The sequence below is a fragment of the Rutilus rutilus genome (genome assembly GCF_951802725.1).
Source record: "Rutilus rutilus genome assembly, chromosome: 19".
Lineage (NCBI taxonomy): Eukaryota > Metazoa > Chordata > Actinopteri > Cypriniformes > Leuciscidae > Rutilus > Rutilus rutilus.
Genome location: NC_140232.1, coordinates 4,687,878 through 4,707,104, shown reverse-complemented (window position 1 = coordinate 4,707,104; position 19,227 = coordinate 4,687,878). Strand labels below are relative to the sequence as shown.

General features: G+C 37.1%; 1 protein-coding gene across 2 annotated transcripts in view; it reads right to left on the bottom strand.

Annotated features, from left to right (window-relative positions):
• Nucleotides 1-19,227, bottom strand: part of vps13a (vacuolar protein sorting 13 homolog A) — a 78,797-nt gene that overhangs the window by 2,647 nt on the left and 56,923 nt on the right. For both annotated transcript variants that reach the window (XM_084389850.1, XM_084389851.1), the window contains 12 exons: nt 18,552-18,665; nt 16,393-16,538; nt 15,096-15,177; nt 14,870-14,983; nt 13,530-13,605; nt 12,262-12,425; nt 10,644-10,689; nt 10,405-10,528; nt 9,688-9,802; nt 5,982-6,067; nt 2,321-2,444; nt 885-959 (listed from right to left, as the gene is read on the bottom strand). In XM_084389850.1, the coding sequence (XP_084245976.1) occupies nt 885-959; nt 2,321-2,444; nt 5,982-6,067; nt 9,688-9,802; nt 10,405-10,528; nt 10,644-10,689; nt 12,262-12,425; nt 13,530-13,605; nt 14,870-14,983; nt 15,096-15,177; nt 16,393-16,538; nt 18,552-18,665 (1,266 nt within the window). The remainder of the gene's footprint in view (nt 1-884; nt 960-2,320; nt 2,445-5,981; nt 6,068-9,687; nt 9,803-10,404; nt 10,529-10,643; nt 10,690-12,261; nt 12,426-13,529; nt 13,606-14,869; nt 14,984-15,095; nt 15,178-16,392; nt 16,539-18,551; nt 18,666-19,227) is intronic.

Sequence of the window (19,227 nt, the reverse complement as noted above, 5' to 3'; positions counted from 1 at the left end):
GACATCTGATATACCATTTTTATGACCTTAAATGTGATGAAACTCAGTTTTAGAGTTTGCAAGGACCCGTGAGGACCCCGTTTATGATTGTGAGTGGTGAAAAGCGATTAGGGTTGCAAAGGAGCGGATATTGCATTGGAAACGTTCCGTGGGAAGTCAAGCTGGGGAATTTTGGAAATATTCCATGCTGGAAACTCCATGGGACTAACATGAGAATCGAAGGGAATTAATTGGTAATTTAGGGAAATTGTATCATATACAAACAAATCTAAACAATTTATTTGGTCAAGCATGCAAATTAATGCAAAATGTAAAAAAAAAAAAAAAAAAAAATTGGACTTGTTTGTGAGTTTGATTCTATCATTGAACAACAAAAAAGCATGAATGTTGAATAAAATAAACATATTCTCTATGATCCCCTATTTTTTTTTTTTTTTTTTTAAGAAATAAAAGTCCCACTGAACATGTGAAATGACATCAGATTTAGGGGTGTGGCCTCAATAGCCCTGCAGTGAGTAGTGTGCTGTGTGCATAACCCTAACCCAACCGAATTTGCATTAAAGCATGTTGTTTTAACCAAGATTATGTTGCAAGATGTTTTCTATCTACATTTACATTTTCTGTTATAGGCTAACCAGCAATTTTGCACATTTCCAGTTTATTCCCATATATTCCAGTTAATTCCCATGGAAAGTTTCCAACAATGATTTTCGCAACCCTAATAAGTGATGCTCACACTAAATGTATTTTCCCTCAGTCTGGGCCGACTCTATCAGCATCACCCCCTTCTGTGCATTAATGAGGTTTTCATCCAGTCTCTGCTTGAACACTCATAGACATTATTTAGGTTCTTTAACTTCGAGAGCAAAAATGTGCAACTCTACCTTTGCTAGTTCTGGGGTTTTGAAATTGATGATCTTCCCAAACTCTTTGGCATGAAACACTGACTTGACTCTCTCCTGTGAAAAACAGAACAAGATAAATGAGGTTTCCATCCTAACAAAATGAATCCTTGTTCAGGAGATATTTAAAGCTGCAGTCGGCAAGTCTGGCAGATTGAGGGGACTAAGCCAAAATGTTGAATGTTTACAACTCTCATGCCCCTCCCATCGGGTTCGTGCTCGTCGGTGTGTGCTCCAGATTGTGTGTGAACGCGTCCGTGTCTTCAGAATCGACCAACACCATGGACTCGGAGGTAGGCTGCCCTGGCTAATCTACCCATAGATAGCAATAACCGAGGAATTGGAAGCTTGTTAGTAGATTTTCTCTCCGCCGTCACGCTTCGTACAATCCAACACACCTGCGAACTTCAGGCGTGTGCGTGTGATATTGTAACGTACGCGGGGGAGGGGGGATCTGTGGCGTGTGCACGACCTGTGATTGACAGTCAGATCTCACACAGCCCTATGCTGATTGGACCAGAAGAACCAGGAGCGGTGGATTATTGTAAAACAAATAACAGGCTCCAGGTGGAGGTAGAAGCGCGGGGGGTTTTCTAAAACCGGCTGATTTATGTCGTTCTGTCGGAGCATAGTGTCGGATTCAGTGAATATGATCAAAAAAATCTTGCCGACTGCAGCTTTAATTGCATCAAACAACTCAGGCTCTGATTTTATTGGTTAATGCTTTTAATTTTAAAGTCCCCCTGTGGAGTAAATCCAGCTTTTAATGTTGTTTATGTGTCTATGTGGTGTTTTTAATGTGCTTTAAGACAAACCATGTGCAAATTCATAAGTCGACACCATTGCTGAGTATTTTCTCCTTAAAACTGCAGTGAACCAAAGACAGTCTCAAAAACACACTTTGAAATCGCTGGTGTTTCTGACGTCACAAACTACCTTGTAACCAATCAGATCAACGTGTGATCGTCAACCAGTGGATCTCTGAGCTGAGTGAGTGAGTGGAGGTGGGGCTCATTTGCATATTCATAGAACCACGTATACTAAATGAGGCGAGGGTGTCGAGTTACATTCAAGATATTTTAAGGCATGACAAAAAAAAAGATGTTTTTGAGGAAAACATGTAAATATGTAATTTTGGTGCTGAAAGATGAGTTTTAAGGGATAAAATGATTGACTACAGGGGGACTTTAATGCTTTAAAGTCGTTTAATGCCCCGCCTACGCGGACTTCCTTACATCATCAGAAAAGAAAAGTAATACAAGTTAACTACTTAGACTTAATATGAGATGGTAATGTTTGTTATTATAGTTGGTGCATACTCTAAAATAACGTGCACAATAAGACCAGTGACAATCATGAAGTAAATAAAGTAAATACACATGAATCAAACTGTGTGTTGTGTGTGTATGATGATGTACCTTAGCTTCTATCCGCAGTCTCCTGCCCTCCACGATCATGGGCGCTTTAGTGAACTCATCGAAGAGATACTGCCACTCGCACGTCAGCTGCCCAAACGTGCCCTTCGTCACGAAGAATATTCCTCTGCAAGAGTGAAAACACACAGACTGCATCAGACATGACACACCGCTTCATTCAATATGACAGAGCAGCACATTAATAATCATTCAACTACATGGAGTTACATGCGTTTTTATATCGTCGGAAGAAAATATGTGCTGTGTTCTGGGTGGTTCATTATATTTACTGTATTATTAATCCTAATCTCAAAATGACACATGATTTGGTACAATGTGGGGCAAGTTTATGCACCTAAGTGTAATATTTGGGGATATGGGAAAGTGTTATATGCCTGTGTTTAATATTTGGGGACATGGAAAAGTGTTATATGCCTATGTTTAATATTTGGGGACATGGAAAAGTGTTATATGCCTATGTTTAATATTTGGGGATATGGGAAACTGTTATATGCCTGTGTTTAATATTTGGGGATATGGGAAAGTGTTATATGCCTATGTTTAATACTTGGGGATATGGGAAAGTGTTATATGCCTGTGTTTAATATTTGGGGATATGGGAAAGTGTTATATGCCTATGTTTAATATTTGGGGATATGGGAAAGTGTTATATGCCTATGTTTAATATTTGGGGATATGGAAAAGTGTTTTATGCCTGTGTTTAATATTTGGGGATATGGAAAAGTTTTATATGCCTGTGTTTAATATTTGGGGATATGGAAAAGTGTTATATGCCTGTGTTTAATATTTGGGGATATGGAAAAGTGTTATATGCCTGTGTTTAATATTTGGGGATATGGAAAAGTGTTATATGCCTGTGTTTAATATTTGGGGATATGGAAAAGTGTTATATGCCTGTGTTTAATATTTGGGGATATGGAAAAGTGTTATATGCCTGTGTTTAATATTTGGGGATATGGAAAAGTGTTATATGCCTGTGTTTAATATTTGGGGATATGGAAAAGTGTTATATGCCTGTGTTTAATATTTGGGGATATGGAAAAGTGTTATATGCCTGTGTTTAATATTTGGGGATATGGAAAAGTGTTATATGCCTGTGTTTAATATTTGGGGATATGGAAAAGTGTTATATGCCTGTGTTTAATATTTGGGGATATGGAAAAGTGTTATATGCCTGTGTTTAATATTTGGGGATATGGAAAAGTGTTATATGCCTGTGTTTAATATTTGGGGATATGAAAAAGTGTTATATGCCTGTGTTTAATATTTGGGGATATGGGAAAGTTTTATATGCCTGTGTTTAATATTTGGGGTTAGGTGTTAGTTGAGATTCCTGACCCTGAGTTTGAGCAATATACTTAATGCTTGCTCAAAGAGATGAAAATTCTGTCATCATTTACTCCAAACCCATAATACTTTAGTTTAGTCTTCGAAACACAAATTAAAGGGGTGGTTGATTATGATTTGACTTTTCTAACTTTAGTTAGTGTGTAATGTTGCTGTTTGAGCATAAACAACATCTGCAAAGTTACAACGCTCAAAGTTTAAAGCAAAGGGAGATATTTGCTTTAACAGAAATCACTTTTTAAGGACTACAACAAACGGCTGGTAGAGACTACGCAACATTCCTCCCGGGTTAGTGACATCACTAACCCTAAAATTTACATAAACCCCGCCCCCGGGAACACAATTTATAGATTATCAAGACAAGCTACATGAATTCATCAACTAACCATTCAGAAACGTCCTGTTGCTTCTACATGTTGTCACTTCTTCTTGAGTCTCTCCATCATTGTCTGACTCCGGTTTGAACATAAAAGGCTAAAAGGCTCATTTGCATTTAAAGGGACAGACACAAAACAGTGCGTTTTTGCTCACCCTCAAAAAGTGACAACTTTAACATGATATATAAAAATATCTGTGGGGTATTTTGAGCTAAAACTTCACATACACACTCTGGGGACATCAGAGACTTATTTTACATCTTCTGAAAAGGGCATTATACCACCCCTTTAACATATCTTTAAATGAAAGCTGAGAGATTTCTGTCCTTCCACTGAAAGTCCAGATAACCAAAACTTAGAAGATCTAAAAAGGTCATAGAGGCGTGTAAAATGAATCAATACGAGTCGTGTGAAGAGATATGATTGCTTTATGATGAACAGATTCAACTGAATTTATTTACGTACAAACACATTCACAGATCGCATCACATGGTACACACAGAAGCTTGTGCATATGTCATATACAGCGATCATGTCTCTCCAGGAGACTTGGATTAAACTGCTTGATTCATTATATGACGCCTTTATGACTTTCTAGGATTGTCAAAGACTTTTTTTACCTGATTAATGAAAATCGTACAGGTTTGGAACAACATGAGTGTGAGTAAATGATGACAAATGTTTCATTTTTAGGTGAACTAACCCTTTGAGCAACCAAAACTTTTTGTTGTGTAAAATAATTTCCACTGAAAACTCAAGAATGTTTAGATGCACTGGTTTTCATCAATCTGATTTCAGTTCCTAAGACGTGAATAACATACGCGTCGAGGTACTGTGGATAATAGTTGGATTGCCTAAATTATTATTTAGGATATACACCACCCCTTGAAATTTGATTTGGATTGAGCTCAGGATGTTTACATGAAGGCTTTAGATTGTTAGGCTACACACAAACACACTGCTCAAAAAAAGAAGAAGAGATCCACCGATACAAAATCATTACACCGATTATTCATTATGACATCTGCAGATGTTGATAGTTTGGTGGGAATATCTCGAGATTTGATTCAAATGTTCTCATGCTGTTTAATGCTAGCACTAAAGACAGCAAGATAACCGTCCTCAATTCAATAATGATTCATCTGTAAATATTTCAGGTGGGCCTACATGTCTCTCCCAACTAAAGCTGTAATCTAGACAGAGAACCCTCTATTTTGGTGCATTACTATAATATTACAGGTTAAAATTAATAACAGAGCCCAAACTATCATAAATTCTATCATATTCAATATATTTCAGAAAACAATCACACTCAAATAGAAACGGAGTTGTACATCTCAATTGCAGGTTTCATAAAAACTGATCTTCATGACAGATTCATTTAAACATACATAAATAATTAACAGTAATTAAGGTTTTAACCTGGTTTTAACTATGAACACTAGATAACTTTCCTGAGGTAAATGTAACGTTAAGTGACATACTGCTCACAAGCTGTTTTATTGATGTTTTTCTGTGATAGAAACACTGATTGAGTGATTAGACATGATTCATACTTTAAACATTCCTTCGGATGTTTATTTCAGGCTAGATCTTGTAGTAAAGTGGAAGAGATTAGAAAGCTGATGAGACTGTGGCTTTAACTACGAGTGATTCATTGGGTTAAATAAAACCTGCGTTAACGCCGCTAACTTTTTAAAAATGCTTTAAAGTGAGATTGTGTTTCTGTGATGTTATTGCATCAACAGCCCTTCGACACCTTTTCACACACAGTATGAGTTGCAGGCAGATGTCCGAGAGTGCAAATAAGTGGGCAAAACAACAGTGACATGCTTAACAGTACTTGTGTGTGCCGAAATGTGTTTTTGTGACATAATGATCATGCAAAATGAGTGTTTTTTCATTATAAATCCACCTACCTTTTAGTGATCATCAGGAAATCTGATTCGTTCACCTTAGCATGAGCAAAGTACCTGTACTTGGCAAACCGTCCATTTTCAATACTCTACAAACCAAATGGAGAAACCAATTAATATATTAAAAAACTTCTACGGTGGTAGAATCACGTTCCGACATTTGAGGAGCTGAAATATGGCGATGGAGTGGAGTGATGAAAACAAAACCTCTACATCATCTACTCATATACTGTATATCACACTAGTTTTAGGAACCCTAAAACCAATGTGTTTTTTTTTTACTGTTCAATATTTCAGTTTTGAGTGTCTGTGCACTTTCTCATTGCCTATGTGAACGTGTTCTGGATGCAAGAATGCAAAATTTCTAGAATTTCCCTAGTAAAAAGACTCTAATTCAATGCAAAGCGTAAGCAAAGGTTTAGTCACGATGTTTTCTAGAAGACTAAAGTCACAGTACACACACTTGCTCCAGCACAGAGTGTACTTGGTGCCTGTGAGCCAAATCATTTTGCAATGCATAGTGGGATTGATGGGTGTGGAATGGGTTAATGATGAAAAATGCACTTGGAAACAGACTTTATTCAGGGAAAATGACAGATGATGGTGTGGGACAAAACATCTGAAGGAATAAAACCAAGATTCCTAGTCATAAAACAGCAATATTTACATGTACTATTTTGCACACTAGCTACTTAAACATTGTATATTATTCAGACTCAGATGCAAATTACACAAATCAAACTGAATATGTATTAAAAGGACACAAATGTAAGCGTATTGTCGTCCTCCTCATCAGTATCAGAGCTACTCCACTGAGAGAGGGCCGTTCTGCTCTGTGAACATGACAAGAGAGGAGAGTGTGAACAACATCAGGACGCCTGGCAAATGCTCCACTAATACTACCAGTAAAGTACAGTAGTGTTGTTTCTGTATTTTGTAAAGCACATCTAACACTACTGAGGCTAATATCTGCAACTCTCACAAGCTACACAACACATCACAACTGGACAAAGATGAAACTATCAAGAGCGCATGTGTCGACCGCCAGCGTTCGAGCGCGCTAGGGCTGCACAATATATCGAAATATCGCAAATGTATATATCGTGATATGCATTTTGCAACAGCTTGCAATCATGCTGAATAACTTTTGTAGCTTTAATAAGAATCAATATATATTTAATTCATACAGTGAAAACTAAGCAGTGTTTTATTTTTGCATTTGATTATTCAGTTTTTGGTGTTTAGTATTAGTTCACTTTCAAAAACATTTTTGCTGATAACTTACTCACCCCGATGTCATCCAAGATATCCATGTCTTTCTTTCTTCAGTCGAAAAGAAATTAAGGTTTTTGAGGAAAACATTCCAGGATTTTTCTACACAGAATGGACTTCAATGGCAACCAACTATTCCAATGCTCAAAGAAGGTTCAAATGTCCGTCTCAATGCAGCTTCAAAGTCTCGACACGATCCCAGTCGAGAAATAAGGGTCTTATCTGGCGAAGCGATCGGTCATTTTCAAAAAGATTTTTTTTTAATTATATACTTTTTAACCACAACTGCTCGTCTTTTAACCATCTCTGAGATGTGCCACACATTGCGTCATCACATTGGAAAGGTCACGCGTCACATCATCTATCTAAGTTACTTGAAAGGCCTTGAAAGGTAGGGAAGGGTGAAAAATGTCATCTCATTTTCTCCTCCACCTTCAAAATCGTCCGACATCTTTGTTTTAATTTATTATTATTATTATTGTTATTTTTTTCGTGACCTTTCCAACGTGATGACGTTATACGTGGCGCATCTCAGAGATGGTACAAGACGGGCATTTGTGGTTAAAAAGTATATATATATATATATATTTTTTGGGAAAATGACCGATCGCTTCGCCAGATAAGACCTTTATTTCTCAACTGGGATCGTGTCGAGACTTTGAAGCTGCATTGAGACGGACATTTGAACCTTCTTTGAACATTGGTATAGTTGGTTGTCATTGAAGTCCATTCTGTGTAGAAAAATCCTGGAATGTTTTCCTCAAAAACCTTAATTTCTTTTCGACTGAAGAAAGAAAGACATGGATATCTTGGATGACATCGGGGTGAGAAAATTACCAGCAAAAATGTTTTTGAAAGTGAACTAATCCTTTAAATAACCCTAATGCAGGATAACCTGAACCCCTAAACCCCGCGGTTTACACTGATGCTAAAATAACACTTCTTACGCTACAGTAAAACACTGCTGTTCACTTTCAGAAGCTGTAGGGATGTTTTCTTGTCACTAAAAGAATGTGAAACACGTATGTAGGTTATATAATTTTAAATATATTTTAAACATAATTTAAGTTTATTTTACACACTTTAAGCATTATCAAATCGCATATCGAGTATCGCATTATTTAATGAGTTATCGCATATCGCATTTTTCTTCAATATCGTGCAGCCCTAGCGCACGCTATCAAGTGGAGTATACTTTGAAAGATAGCATATGTGTAAAAAAAAAACAAGTACACTTTTGGCTTTAAGGGAACAGCTAGGGTTCAGAGTAATGCATCTGGATCTGTAACAAATGTCATTAAGTTTACAAGTTTACAAGTTTACAAGGATCTGACATCCATAAAGTAGCTTAATCGCAAAGTTTTGTCTGTATAATCTTTCCTATTCAAAACTGTGTGTAATGTAACTACATCTGATGGTAAAATTACAAACCCTTTGGTCTTTGTTAGACTTTTGCTTCCTGTAGTGTTCTGGACGCTGGGCTATAATTCTTCTTAACTAGTTTAACCTTCAAGATTTCCTTGGTCAACCAGCTAAACCAGAAACACTGGTCTGGTCCACAATCTAGACTAACATGAAACCAGCATAACCCAGCCTGGACAAGCATGAAAACTCATGTTGGTCAAAGCTGGTTGTTCAATGACAGCGGTGGGTGTTCAAGATAATGGCAAAGTATTTTGGAGCAAGAAAGAACTGCAAATAAATTTTATTGTGTATATATACTATATATGTACTGTATACATTATATATATATGTATCTGGGTTGCTGACATGGATATATTACCAAGATGTTGTTTAAATAAATAAATATTAAATATGTACACCACTGTTCAAAAGTGACAGTAGAGAAGATTTATTTTCAAACTTTGTTTTATACTTTGTATTCATCAAAGAATAATGAAAAAAACGTATCAGTTTCCGCAAGAATGTTTTCAACATTGATAATAATCATAAGCTTGAGCATCAAATCATCATATTAGAATGATTTCTGAAGGATCATGTGACACTGAAGACTGGAGTAATGATGCTGAAAATGCAGCTTTGATCACAGGAATAAATTACATTTAAAATTCATTCAAATAGAAAACAGCTGCTTGAAATTGTAATATTTTACTGTTACTACTGTATTTTTGATCCCATAAATGAGCAGAAGAGACCCAAACGACTCCAATCTTTTGCTTTATAGTTTATATATCAGATATTTACCATTTTCAAGCACCATTTTTGTAGTTTATTTAAATAGTGCTGTTGATTAAATATTTTAGTAGAAGTACGATAGAACAAATATTGCATTACGTAATTATTTTCTTCTGTTTTAAATTGCATGCTCTCTTCTGCACATGTCATGTCAACCTATTGTCATGTGTCCTGAACACATTTTGAACGCAGTGCCAGTATCTTGAGCCCAGGAGTGGGAAGGCAGAAGTGTTCATGTCACCTGGAGCATCTGACTGCCGATTCCCTCTCTCTCCTTGTACGGCCGGATGACCCCGTCCTCGTGGATGAACCGAGGAGGACGCAAACTCTCCACATCCTGAGACGTCTCTGCGGCTCTGAACGCAAATCATGCCAGAAAACGTGTCACAATCACAGAAGACTCTTTCCCAGACAATGCATTAGGGCTGTGCAAATACAAAGTTTTTTCGAATCACCACAAATCAATTTTTTCCTATATTTATTTATCTATTACCCAAAAGCCAGTATTAGTTTTCCTCCACTGTTCCTAGGCTTGCAGACTCCATGTTACAGCAAATGCTGTGAGATTTTCTGTGTTTTATCTTAAACATAAAATAACCTGATCCTGTTTGATCAAGGCGTGCGACTGTTCTGACTCGTCCAAATTTCAGCATCAGTATTTCATCTTGCATCAAAACCCTGTCTATTCACTGTATGCATTTGAAATATAGTGTACCTAAAATAAAAAGAGTTTAATATACAGGTTTGTAGCTCTTAATTTATTTGTATTAATTAACCACTTGTAAACTTATGTTCACTGTTCTTTTTTTTATAAATATAGGATTTGTATTAAATCTCTATTCATTGAGTCGAATCGAGAATCGAAATCGAATTTAGAATCGAAAATCGAATCGAATGGTAACATCTGAATCGATACCCAGCCCTCCATTGCACACAGATACACAGACACACTGATAACCTTTTGATGCCTTGAAAGGTGCTGCTGGCCATGTCAATGATGCCCCCTGTTGGTCGGGTCAGAGCTCCAACCAAGCCTTTGCCCACACCCTTAAAGAAACCCGCCGCTCCTTCCTTCTGTGCTCCTACAGGAACACACACACACACACACTCATGACATGCCGATCAAACTGGACACACAGGTAAGCTGAGTGTTGACACTGAAATACTGCTGACACAACAGCTGGTCTGTAGCTTTACCTTTTATTGGTTTAGTCACGATGCCAGTGATGCCGCTTACAAAACCCTGTGTGATAGAGATCATATTTACAGACAGACTCCAAATAACACGACTGCAGTGAAAGCAAACTTTGACTTCTAAGGCTGTCAATCAATCACATTTTAATTTAATCAAATTATTAACATGATATGCTGATCAACTGATACGGATGAGACAGACTAATATTAGTGTAGATGCCATTCTTCTTACAACGTAACAAGTGCATCTGGTGTAATAGGAAGTGTTCCTGGTTCCGGATGACCTAGTTTATGCAGCCTAACAATCCTTTAACGGATTTGAATTACAGAAATGTGATAATGTGTGATGTGTTTGCCAGGTTAAAGAGACAGTGTTTCTGCTTCCTGAACGAGGTTAGGGAGACTGTTTGGGTGTTAAAAGGAGAAGGATCTCCCGCCTGCAGTTGATTTTGATATTCTAGGGATTATCAACTGGCCAGAATATAGAGATCGCAATAGACTAAAGGCCAGATTTACTAACAGCTTGCTCCAGTGCAAACCTCTTTTGCCGTTAAAAAAAGTAGCCGTGTTTCCATTACCCTTCAAATTGAAATTGCGAATTGAAAATACGCCCAATGGAAACGTGTACATTAAACAAAAACTCTTAACAGTATTTATATATTTAACAGTTTTTGCACATTTACAGGTCACCTGACATATAGATGACGCTGTATGTTTGGACAGAAGACGAGACAGAGTTCTTAATTAAACTCACTAAAGACAAAAGTATTACAGGAATACTAGTTTCTAAACAACAAAGAAATGCCACAATTTCTCAAGAGCTTGAAGCAGAAGGAGGGAGAAACACTCATATGAGCCGCTCTCAGTATAAGGGTCTTTCCTTGACATTAATGCTTGTATAACGCACATACGTCTCCTTCCATTAATAATAACGGCTAGTGCGGCGGCTGAGATATACGTAAACCTACTAACATCCGTTGCAATGATTGTTGTAATTTAATCGCCAGAGAAACAAATTACGTTTTAGTTTCATAACATCAGTTAATGTTTTAGTTTAGTTAATGTAAATGGCGTCATTTCGCAATAGTTTATCGACGTTTAGAAAACATTTCAAAAGTTTTGTGCCAATCTGCAATGGAAACGTGGCTAGTGATTAATTAGCGCTGAAAAGACGTGGACACTTATATTTGCGGCTGATCTTATTGCATATGCATTTGTAGGAGTTTCCCTTTCAGATGCAGTATTTATGTGAGGAGAGTGTTTAAATTAATCATGCAATGTGATTTACTAAGGTTTGCGTTTCATCAATTTGCTGGTATTGCGCCATTATCTTAAACCAGATGCTAATTTGCGCTGCTCTTGATAGATTGCGTTGGTCATTATGGAAATTGTCCGGCTGGTTCTGTGTTCTTTAATGTGTGATCACACGCAGAACTTTCCACTTATTGTGCTCTCGCTAATTTGCCCTGTTCAGTAAATCTGACCCTAAGTGTTTATCAGATTTATTGTATTATTAAATGTTAGTATCTTATTGTTATTGCTTTATAAGTTATGTAAAGCACACTGGTCAACCTGTGTTTTCTATAGAAATAAAATGACTTTGCCATGCGTGTTGACTCACAGACACCAGGCCTTTCCCTCCTCGCGTCAGTCCTTCTCTCAGTCCGCTGGGCTGCTTGTTCATGGCCTCTCGTCTCTTCTGCTGGTACTCCTCATCCATGGTCATGGCGGCCACACCTTTAGCCATCGCTCCCGTGATCCGAGACGCAGCTCCGGCCAGACCGCCTGAGAAGAGGATGACCAAAAGAAAAAAGGTCAGAATTTGAGTGGAACATTGCTGGTTATACTTGATATGAACCTCACGTTACCACTTTTGTTTTGATTTTAAGGAGCATAAACAGTGCAGCGCTTCCTGGTTCTACGTCAGAACGTCGCCTCACTATTGGCCGACGCTGGTCACATGAGCATCACGTAACATGCGTGTGATGCTGACGCAGGAGCTGGCCAATAATAGGCCGGCATTCTGGCGTAGAACCAGGAAGTGCTGCACTGTTTACACTCCGTCAACAGCGTAGTAGAATGACGTGGAAGAGATTGTTGAATTAAGTCGTTTTATTGTTTTTTTTTGCACACCAAAAGGATTCTCGTCGCTTCACACAGGGTTCCCACACCTTGGTTAACTTCAAATTCAAGGACCTTTCAAAGACTTTCCAGGTCCAATACCCTCAAATTTAAGGACTTAATGTGGGGACACATTTGTTGTGTCCAACAACAAACGCTGAGGTACCATCGTAGTAGTTTTGTGCGCGCGTGAACGTCATGGCAACGTACAACACAAAGCACGGGAAACACTTAACGTAACGCGAAACTAACGTAAATCAAGCAAGCTAGTGTGCATAGGCCACGAAGTGTTGGCGAAATAACACATTAGCGGACCAGAGGGAATAATACTGAATTTTTTCAAGAAAACATCTTGCACAAAATAAATTCAAGCACTCTCAAGAACCTGTATCTATGTATGTTTATTTGCAATAACTTTCCAGGGCCTTCCAGGATTTTGTTTTCTTTCAGATTCACAAACTTTCAAGGATTTCAAGGACCCGTGGGAACCCTGTTCATAACATTAAGGTTGAACCACTGTAGTCCCATGGACTATTTTAATGATGTCTTTACTACCTTTCTGGGCCTTTGAAGTTGCTATGACTTTGAAGCTCTCGGATTTCATCAAAAAGATCTTAATTTGTGTTTCAAAGATGTATATTTCAAAGTAATTAATGACAGAAATAAAAATTTTGGGTGAACTAACCATTTAAGGAAAGAGTCTGTGAATTCATAACTTCAAAGATTACTCACAACTATTATTGCATGTTGCAAAAAGAGCGTACGTACCCACAGCCCCTCCGACCAGAGCCTTCACCCCGAGTGCCATCCCTTCCATGAACTCCTCTGGTCCCTGTATAGCACCCTGACAAACACACACACACACACACAAACGGTTGAGGCCAATAAAACACACTGCACACTCTTCACCAGTGTAGTTTTGAGTATTGTTGAGCTGTTTCCATCTAAAGTTGAGCAAAATTGGAATATTGCATAAAACATTTGAGAAGCAGCGTTTCCATCCCATGTGTTCAAGAGAACAAAATCAGCACTACCTAGAAAATTGGCACAAAATATCTGTAATAAAAATGAAAGATGTTGCATTCGAGGAAGCCACTGTGGCTCTTTTCTTATACCATGAATGACTTTCGTTGTTATTATTATTATTATTATTATTATTATTATTATTTTTATTTTTATTATTATGCAATAAACGCTGTCATGTTCTCTTGCGTTGGGATTCTGGTGTTTGGGAACGCAATTGTGTGAGACACTTCTGGAGGGAATTAAACCAAATCATTCTGATCACAGATTGCGATTGGTCCGCTGGTTAGTCCAGTTATCCAATCACAGCCTATGTTGAGGCAAAATCTAATTTTTTGATGCACATCGAGGGATTTATTCAGTAAATGTGTTTCCATCGTAGTTTATGCACATCTTATCGGATACAAAAAAATGTATCCGCCTCAATTGAACGCATAGTGTTTTATGTGCATTATTAGAATCTGTGCATCTTGGTGTTTCCATCCAAAATTTGCATAAAATGGGTGGATGGAAACACAAATTGAGATAATATAGTTTTTATATATATTTAAAATATAATTTTTTGTTTTCATTTCATTTTAATTTAAACATTTTAGTTGTGCATTTTTGTCATTTTTATTATTATTGTTTTGTATTTTTATTAATACAATAATAATATGTATTATTATTATTTATGTCTATATAGTTTTTATTAATTTATTTAAGTTTTAGTTATTTTAGTACATCAAGTTAAAAAATTATGCTTTGGCAACTAGCTGAAATAAAATACATTTTAATAAATTAAAGTTTTCTATATATTTTTATTTCAGTAAACATTTATTTTATTTCAAGTAACACTTTTTTCTTTTTGTTTTAATTAATTTAAAATTAATAATTCACTATAATGACCTTGCTCTCCACACAGTGGAGAAATACAACCATGTATAAATATAAATATAAACATATTTAAATAACTGAATAGTTGTGCTCGGTTAAGAAAAAGTAATGTGGGTTTGGAACTTTCATTTAATTTCAAAACTTGCAAGTTAGAGAGTCACAGATGTTGAATCTCATCAATCGCTGTGTGTGAAGTGTTAAAGTTTCACCTGATACGGTTCATAAAAGAAGGCCTCGACTCCTTCAGACAGACCGCGGATCAGTCCGAATGGATTCCCGAGGACGTCTAAACCCAAAACCAGAACATACATCTGTTTGATGGCCTAAAAACACATAAGACACAAGCACAGACACATAAAAACAGGTCCTCGTAATGTATGCTTTAAACACACTGAAATCAGCAGCAGTCTGTGAAGGTTAAAGGTGAAAGGTCACCTGTTTGGAGTAATGGCGCACGACCTCCCACTGAAGCTGCTGAGTGGTGCGAAACTGGTACGTCAGCTCAAAAAAGGCAAGTCTAGAGAAAGAAAGGATACAAATGCATACATTTAAATGTAAAAAATTGGATTGGATATCTCATATCTTTGTATTACACCGTATCGCACAATTCAATGCCCTTGCCTTTCCAATTTTATGAAGGTCAGTAACAAATGTATACTTTTATCAATCAATGATACAATAAAGTGTTCTAAAGTGATCAAAAAGATACAAAAGATTTCTATTTCAAATAAAAAGTTTCTTTTGAACTTTCTATTCATAAAAAAACGATCAATATTTTCCACAAAAATATTAATACATTATTTGAACATTGATGATAAATCAGAAATGTTTCTTCAAATCAGCATATTAGAAGGATTTCTGAAGGATCAAAAGGGTTTAAAATAGATTCAAATAGAAAACAGTCATTTTTACTGTATTTTTGATCAAGTAAATCCAGAAGAGACTTCTGGCAAAACAGATCCTTAACTTTTGAACCATATTATACCACAATATCAAACTATTTTTTTTGAGTAAAGACATTTTCACACAAAAATGGACAAAAACACAAAGTAAACATATGAATATATGAGATGATATCTGGATAGTACTTGATTAAACATGCAACATAACGAGGCTATATGACAATGTATATTACACACTGCATATTGTTTCACATACCATTTTTAACAAGTATTAAGCAGCTGAGGGTTACTATTAAAACTATTAAAAACCTTAAAAGTCAAGCTAAAATAAAACAAATATTAAATGGAAAAACTTAAAGTAAATGAAAATGTTGCTAAAAAACTAAAACTAAAAAAGAACTAAATTGGAAATAAAAATAAAATTATTAAGTTGTAGTACGATTTAAAAATAAATTCATAAAATTGACAAAAGCACATACCAAAATTACTAACAATTAAAATAAAATAAAAATGAATATAAACCTATAATAGTATATAAATAATACTAGCATACAACATATAGTGCTCAGTATGCAGTAAAACTGGAATGCTAGTATTTCATTCTGAGGACTGTAGAGCTAATGACCAAGATGCCTTTCTACAAGCTTCATTTCTAGCTAACTTGTTTTTTGTCTGTCCACTAGAGGACAGTGTGAGTGTGTGAAGACTGAGTTTCACAGCATCTAACCACCCGTGAAATCCACAAAAACCCGCTGTGTGATCTGAGGGTTTGGCTGAGCAGAATGAGGAACTGCAGAGAACAGCGAGTGCTGTGAAGTCAGTGTAAGTACTTGAAGAGGACGTCCTGAGCGTCAGTGAGCGTCGCTCCGATACTCTTCAGCAGGAGGTGGAGAGACTGAACGGGGATGAACTCGGCCTCTCTCTCTTTCTTATTACCGTCTTCACCAGCGGTGCTCAGAGAGAAACTCAAGTGAAGCTGCCACACACACACACACACAGAGTTACACACTACATTGTACACTCAAAATGTGTTGATTTTGAAAACAAGATTTTGTCTTCAGTGACCATTAATAATAAATATGCATTTGGTGTGTTGGCTTCTTATTAATAATAAATATGAATAAGAATTGTTAAATGTGTTGATTTTAAAAATGCATTAAACAGGGCTTGACATTAACTTTTCTTCTCAGCATCCGCTGTGACTAGTGGTTTTCCAAAGTCACTAGCCACTCAGCATTTTCACTGGCCACAATTTTGACATCGATACCATGGGGGAACACTGCCATATAGATATTTTTAATATTATCCAATATCTCATAATTTGGCAGCAGGAATATTAGGCTGCTGTCACTTTATGACCTGACGCACGGATCCATTATACTGTTACACATGCGTTATCCTTCTCAACTGTTTATGTTCACTTAAAACTGACTGTGTTTACGTGAATACTGGCCAAGACCGGCATTTTGACATTATTTTGTGTGTATTTGACTGTTTAAGAGCAATAAGCAGCGAAAAAGAACTCAACTTAATACTGAGAAGCGGCTTTATGTGTCGCACTTTGGGTGTTTGTCCACAAAATCTGCGGGAATGAGTAAAATTATGCACAATACTCGCAATCCCACGGCGAAACACGAGCCCTGTTACACTAGCAATGTTCATCCGGAGCAAATGAAAGGAGTGAGTGAGGAGAGGCGGGTTTGTGTGTCACTCGCTGTCAGAGAGAGATGAGAGAGAGAGACGCTGGTATCGTGTGTCTATTCTGTGGGAAATGAGTATTGGAAGCGTCTCAGGTATTTCAGTAGCCTGGGTGCCAGCCCGAACCCCGCCCACAACATTTTTTGGTCGGGAAGTTCGGTCTGGACTCGATCCATTGAGGAGTAATTATGCTCGGCTCCTAGAAGGCCGAGCCAATCAAATTGCCAGGGCGGGCTTTAATCGATGATGGACAGATGGTCTGCGGTTACGTAATCACCCACGTCACCAAAGAGCGCTTGATTTGAATTAGTTTACAACAAAGACAACTGCAGCTGGAGAATTGAGATTTCACGATTTCACAATTACAAATAAGTCAGATAGAATAAATGCGTAGGCTATATGAGATGTCACGAGTTCACACAAATAAGTAAGATAGAATAAATGCGTATATGACGTGCTGTCCGAGGAGAGGGCTGTGGGCTCGGTAGCCATACTCCTCCCGTGTTCCTGGTTGTGAGAGAACAAGACAAGAGTGAGGATTCGGGGTGGTGGAGGGACCGAGGGATGCTGAAAAACTGTCAAGGAGTGTTAGGTAAGTTGACAGAGTGAATATGCTTCCTCGGTAACGTTAGACATGGTATTGTTTGATGACAAGTTGATATTGGATTGATTATTTGTACGTGCTCCTCCCGAACTTTGTTTATGAAACATCATGTTTAGATTCCTCCATCGCGTCTGTTATAGAAGATATCCACAGCGCATTCATTTTAAAAGAGGAACAGAGAGCCGCGCCAGCGACATTTTGTTGGTTGAAAATATGAATGAAGGACATGCGTCATTTACTCCGTTGCTCTGATTGGTTGTAGGTCTATCCAATTGAGTGCAGAGTTTTTTTTTTTTCCTAGTTCGGTTGAGACACGCCCCATAATCAAATCTCTATGGAGCGGTATCAGACTCACATTCTGACTAGAATATGAGTATGACGAAGTCAGGCTAGTATTTCAGTATTGATATTGAAAAATCTATATTTTTGACAACACTACATTGCACTTGGTTTATTATTTCAGATGCCTTTTTAAAAGACTAGAATTGAAAACTGTACTTATTATATATCAAATTTAACCTGCCAAAGTGGCTAGTAGGAGCGACTGCGTTAAAATGCTGAAATCCACCTGCATTTGGTGTGTTGGCGTCTGTTAATGTCAAGCCCTGGCCTTCAATGAATAAATATTAAACCTTTAATATTTCTGTGTGGTCACAGTGAATATGTCAAAAGGTTTTGGTAACTGACCTTGATGGGAGAGATGTGGAAGTACTCGTACAGGCTGATGGGGGACGTGTCTGTGGCTGAAACATGATTCAACTCAGTCTTCAGATACTCGATGTCCTTCTCAAACAACTCCACCTAGAGTACAACACCACAGCAGACATACAACAAGAGATCAAATCACTACCGGTCAAAAGCTTGGGGTCAGAATGATTTTTGTTAATGTTTTTGAAAGAAACATTATTCATGTAATGACTGAATTTTCAGCATTATTACTCATTATTGTTCAATAGTTGTATCTCGGCCAAATATTGTCCCATCCTAACAAACTATACATCAATGAAAAGCTTATTTATTCAGATTTCGGATGATGGTTAAATCTCAATTTAAAAAAAATGTACCCATGTGACTGGTTTTGTGGTCCAGGGTCACATATGATGATTTGCTGCTCAAGAAACATTTCTGATTTTTATCAATTGTGAAAACAGTTGTGCTGCTTCATGCATCCGTGATGCACTTTTATTCAGGATTCATTGATAGAAATAGAAAGTTCAAAATAACAGTATTTATTTGAAATAGAAATCTTATGCAACATATAAATGTCTTTTCTGTCAATTTTGATCAATTTAATGCATCCTTTCAGACTAAAAGTAATGTTTTGAATGTGAACCGTAATGTGTGTAATATAAAAATATAACCA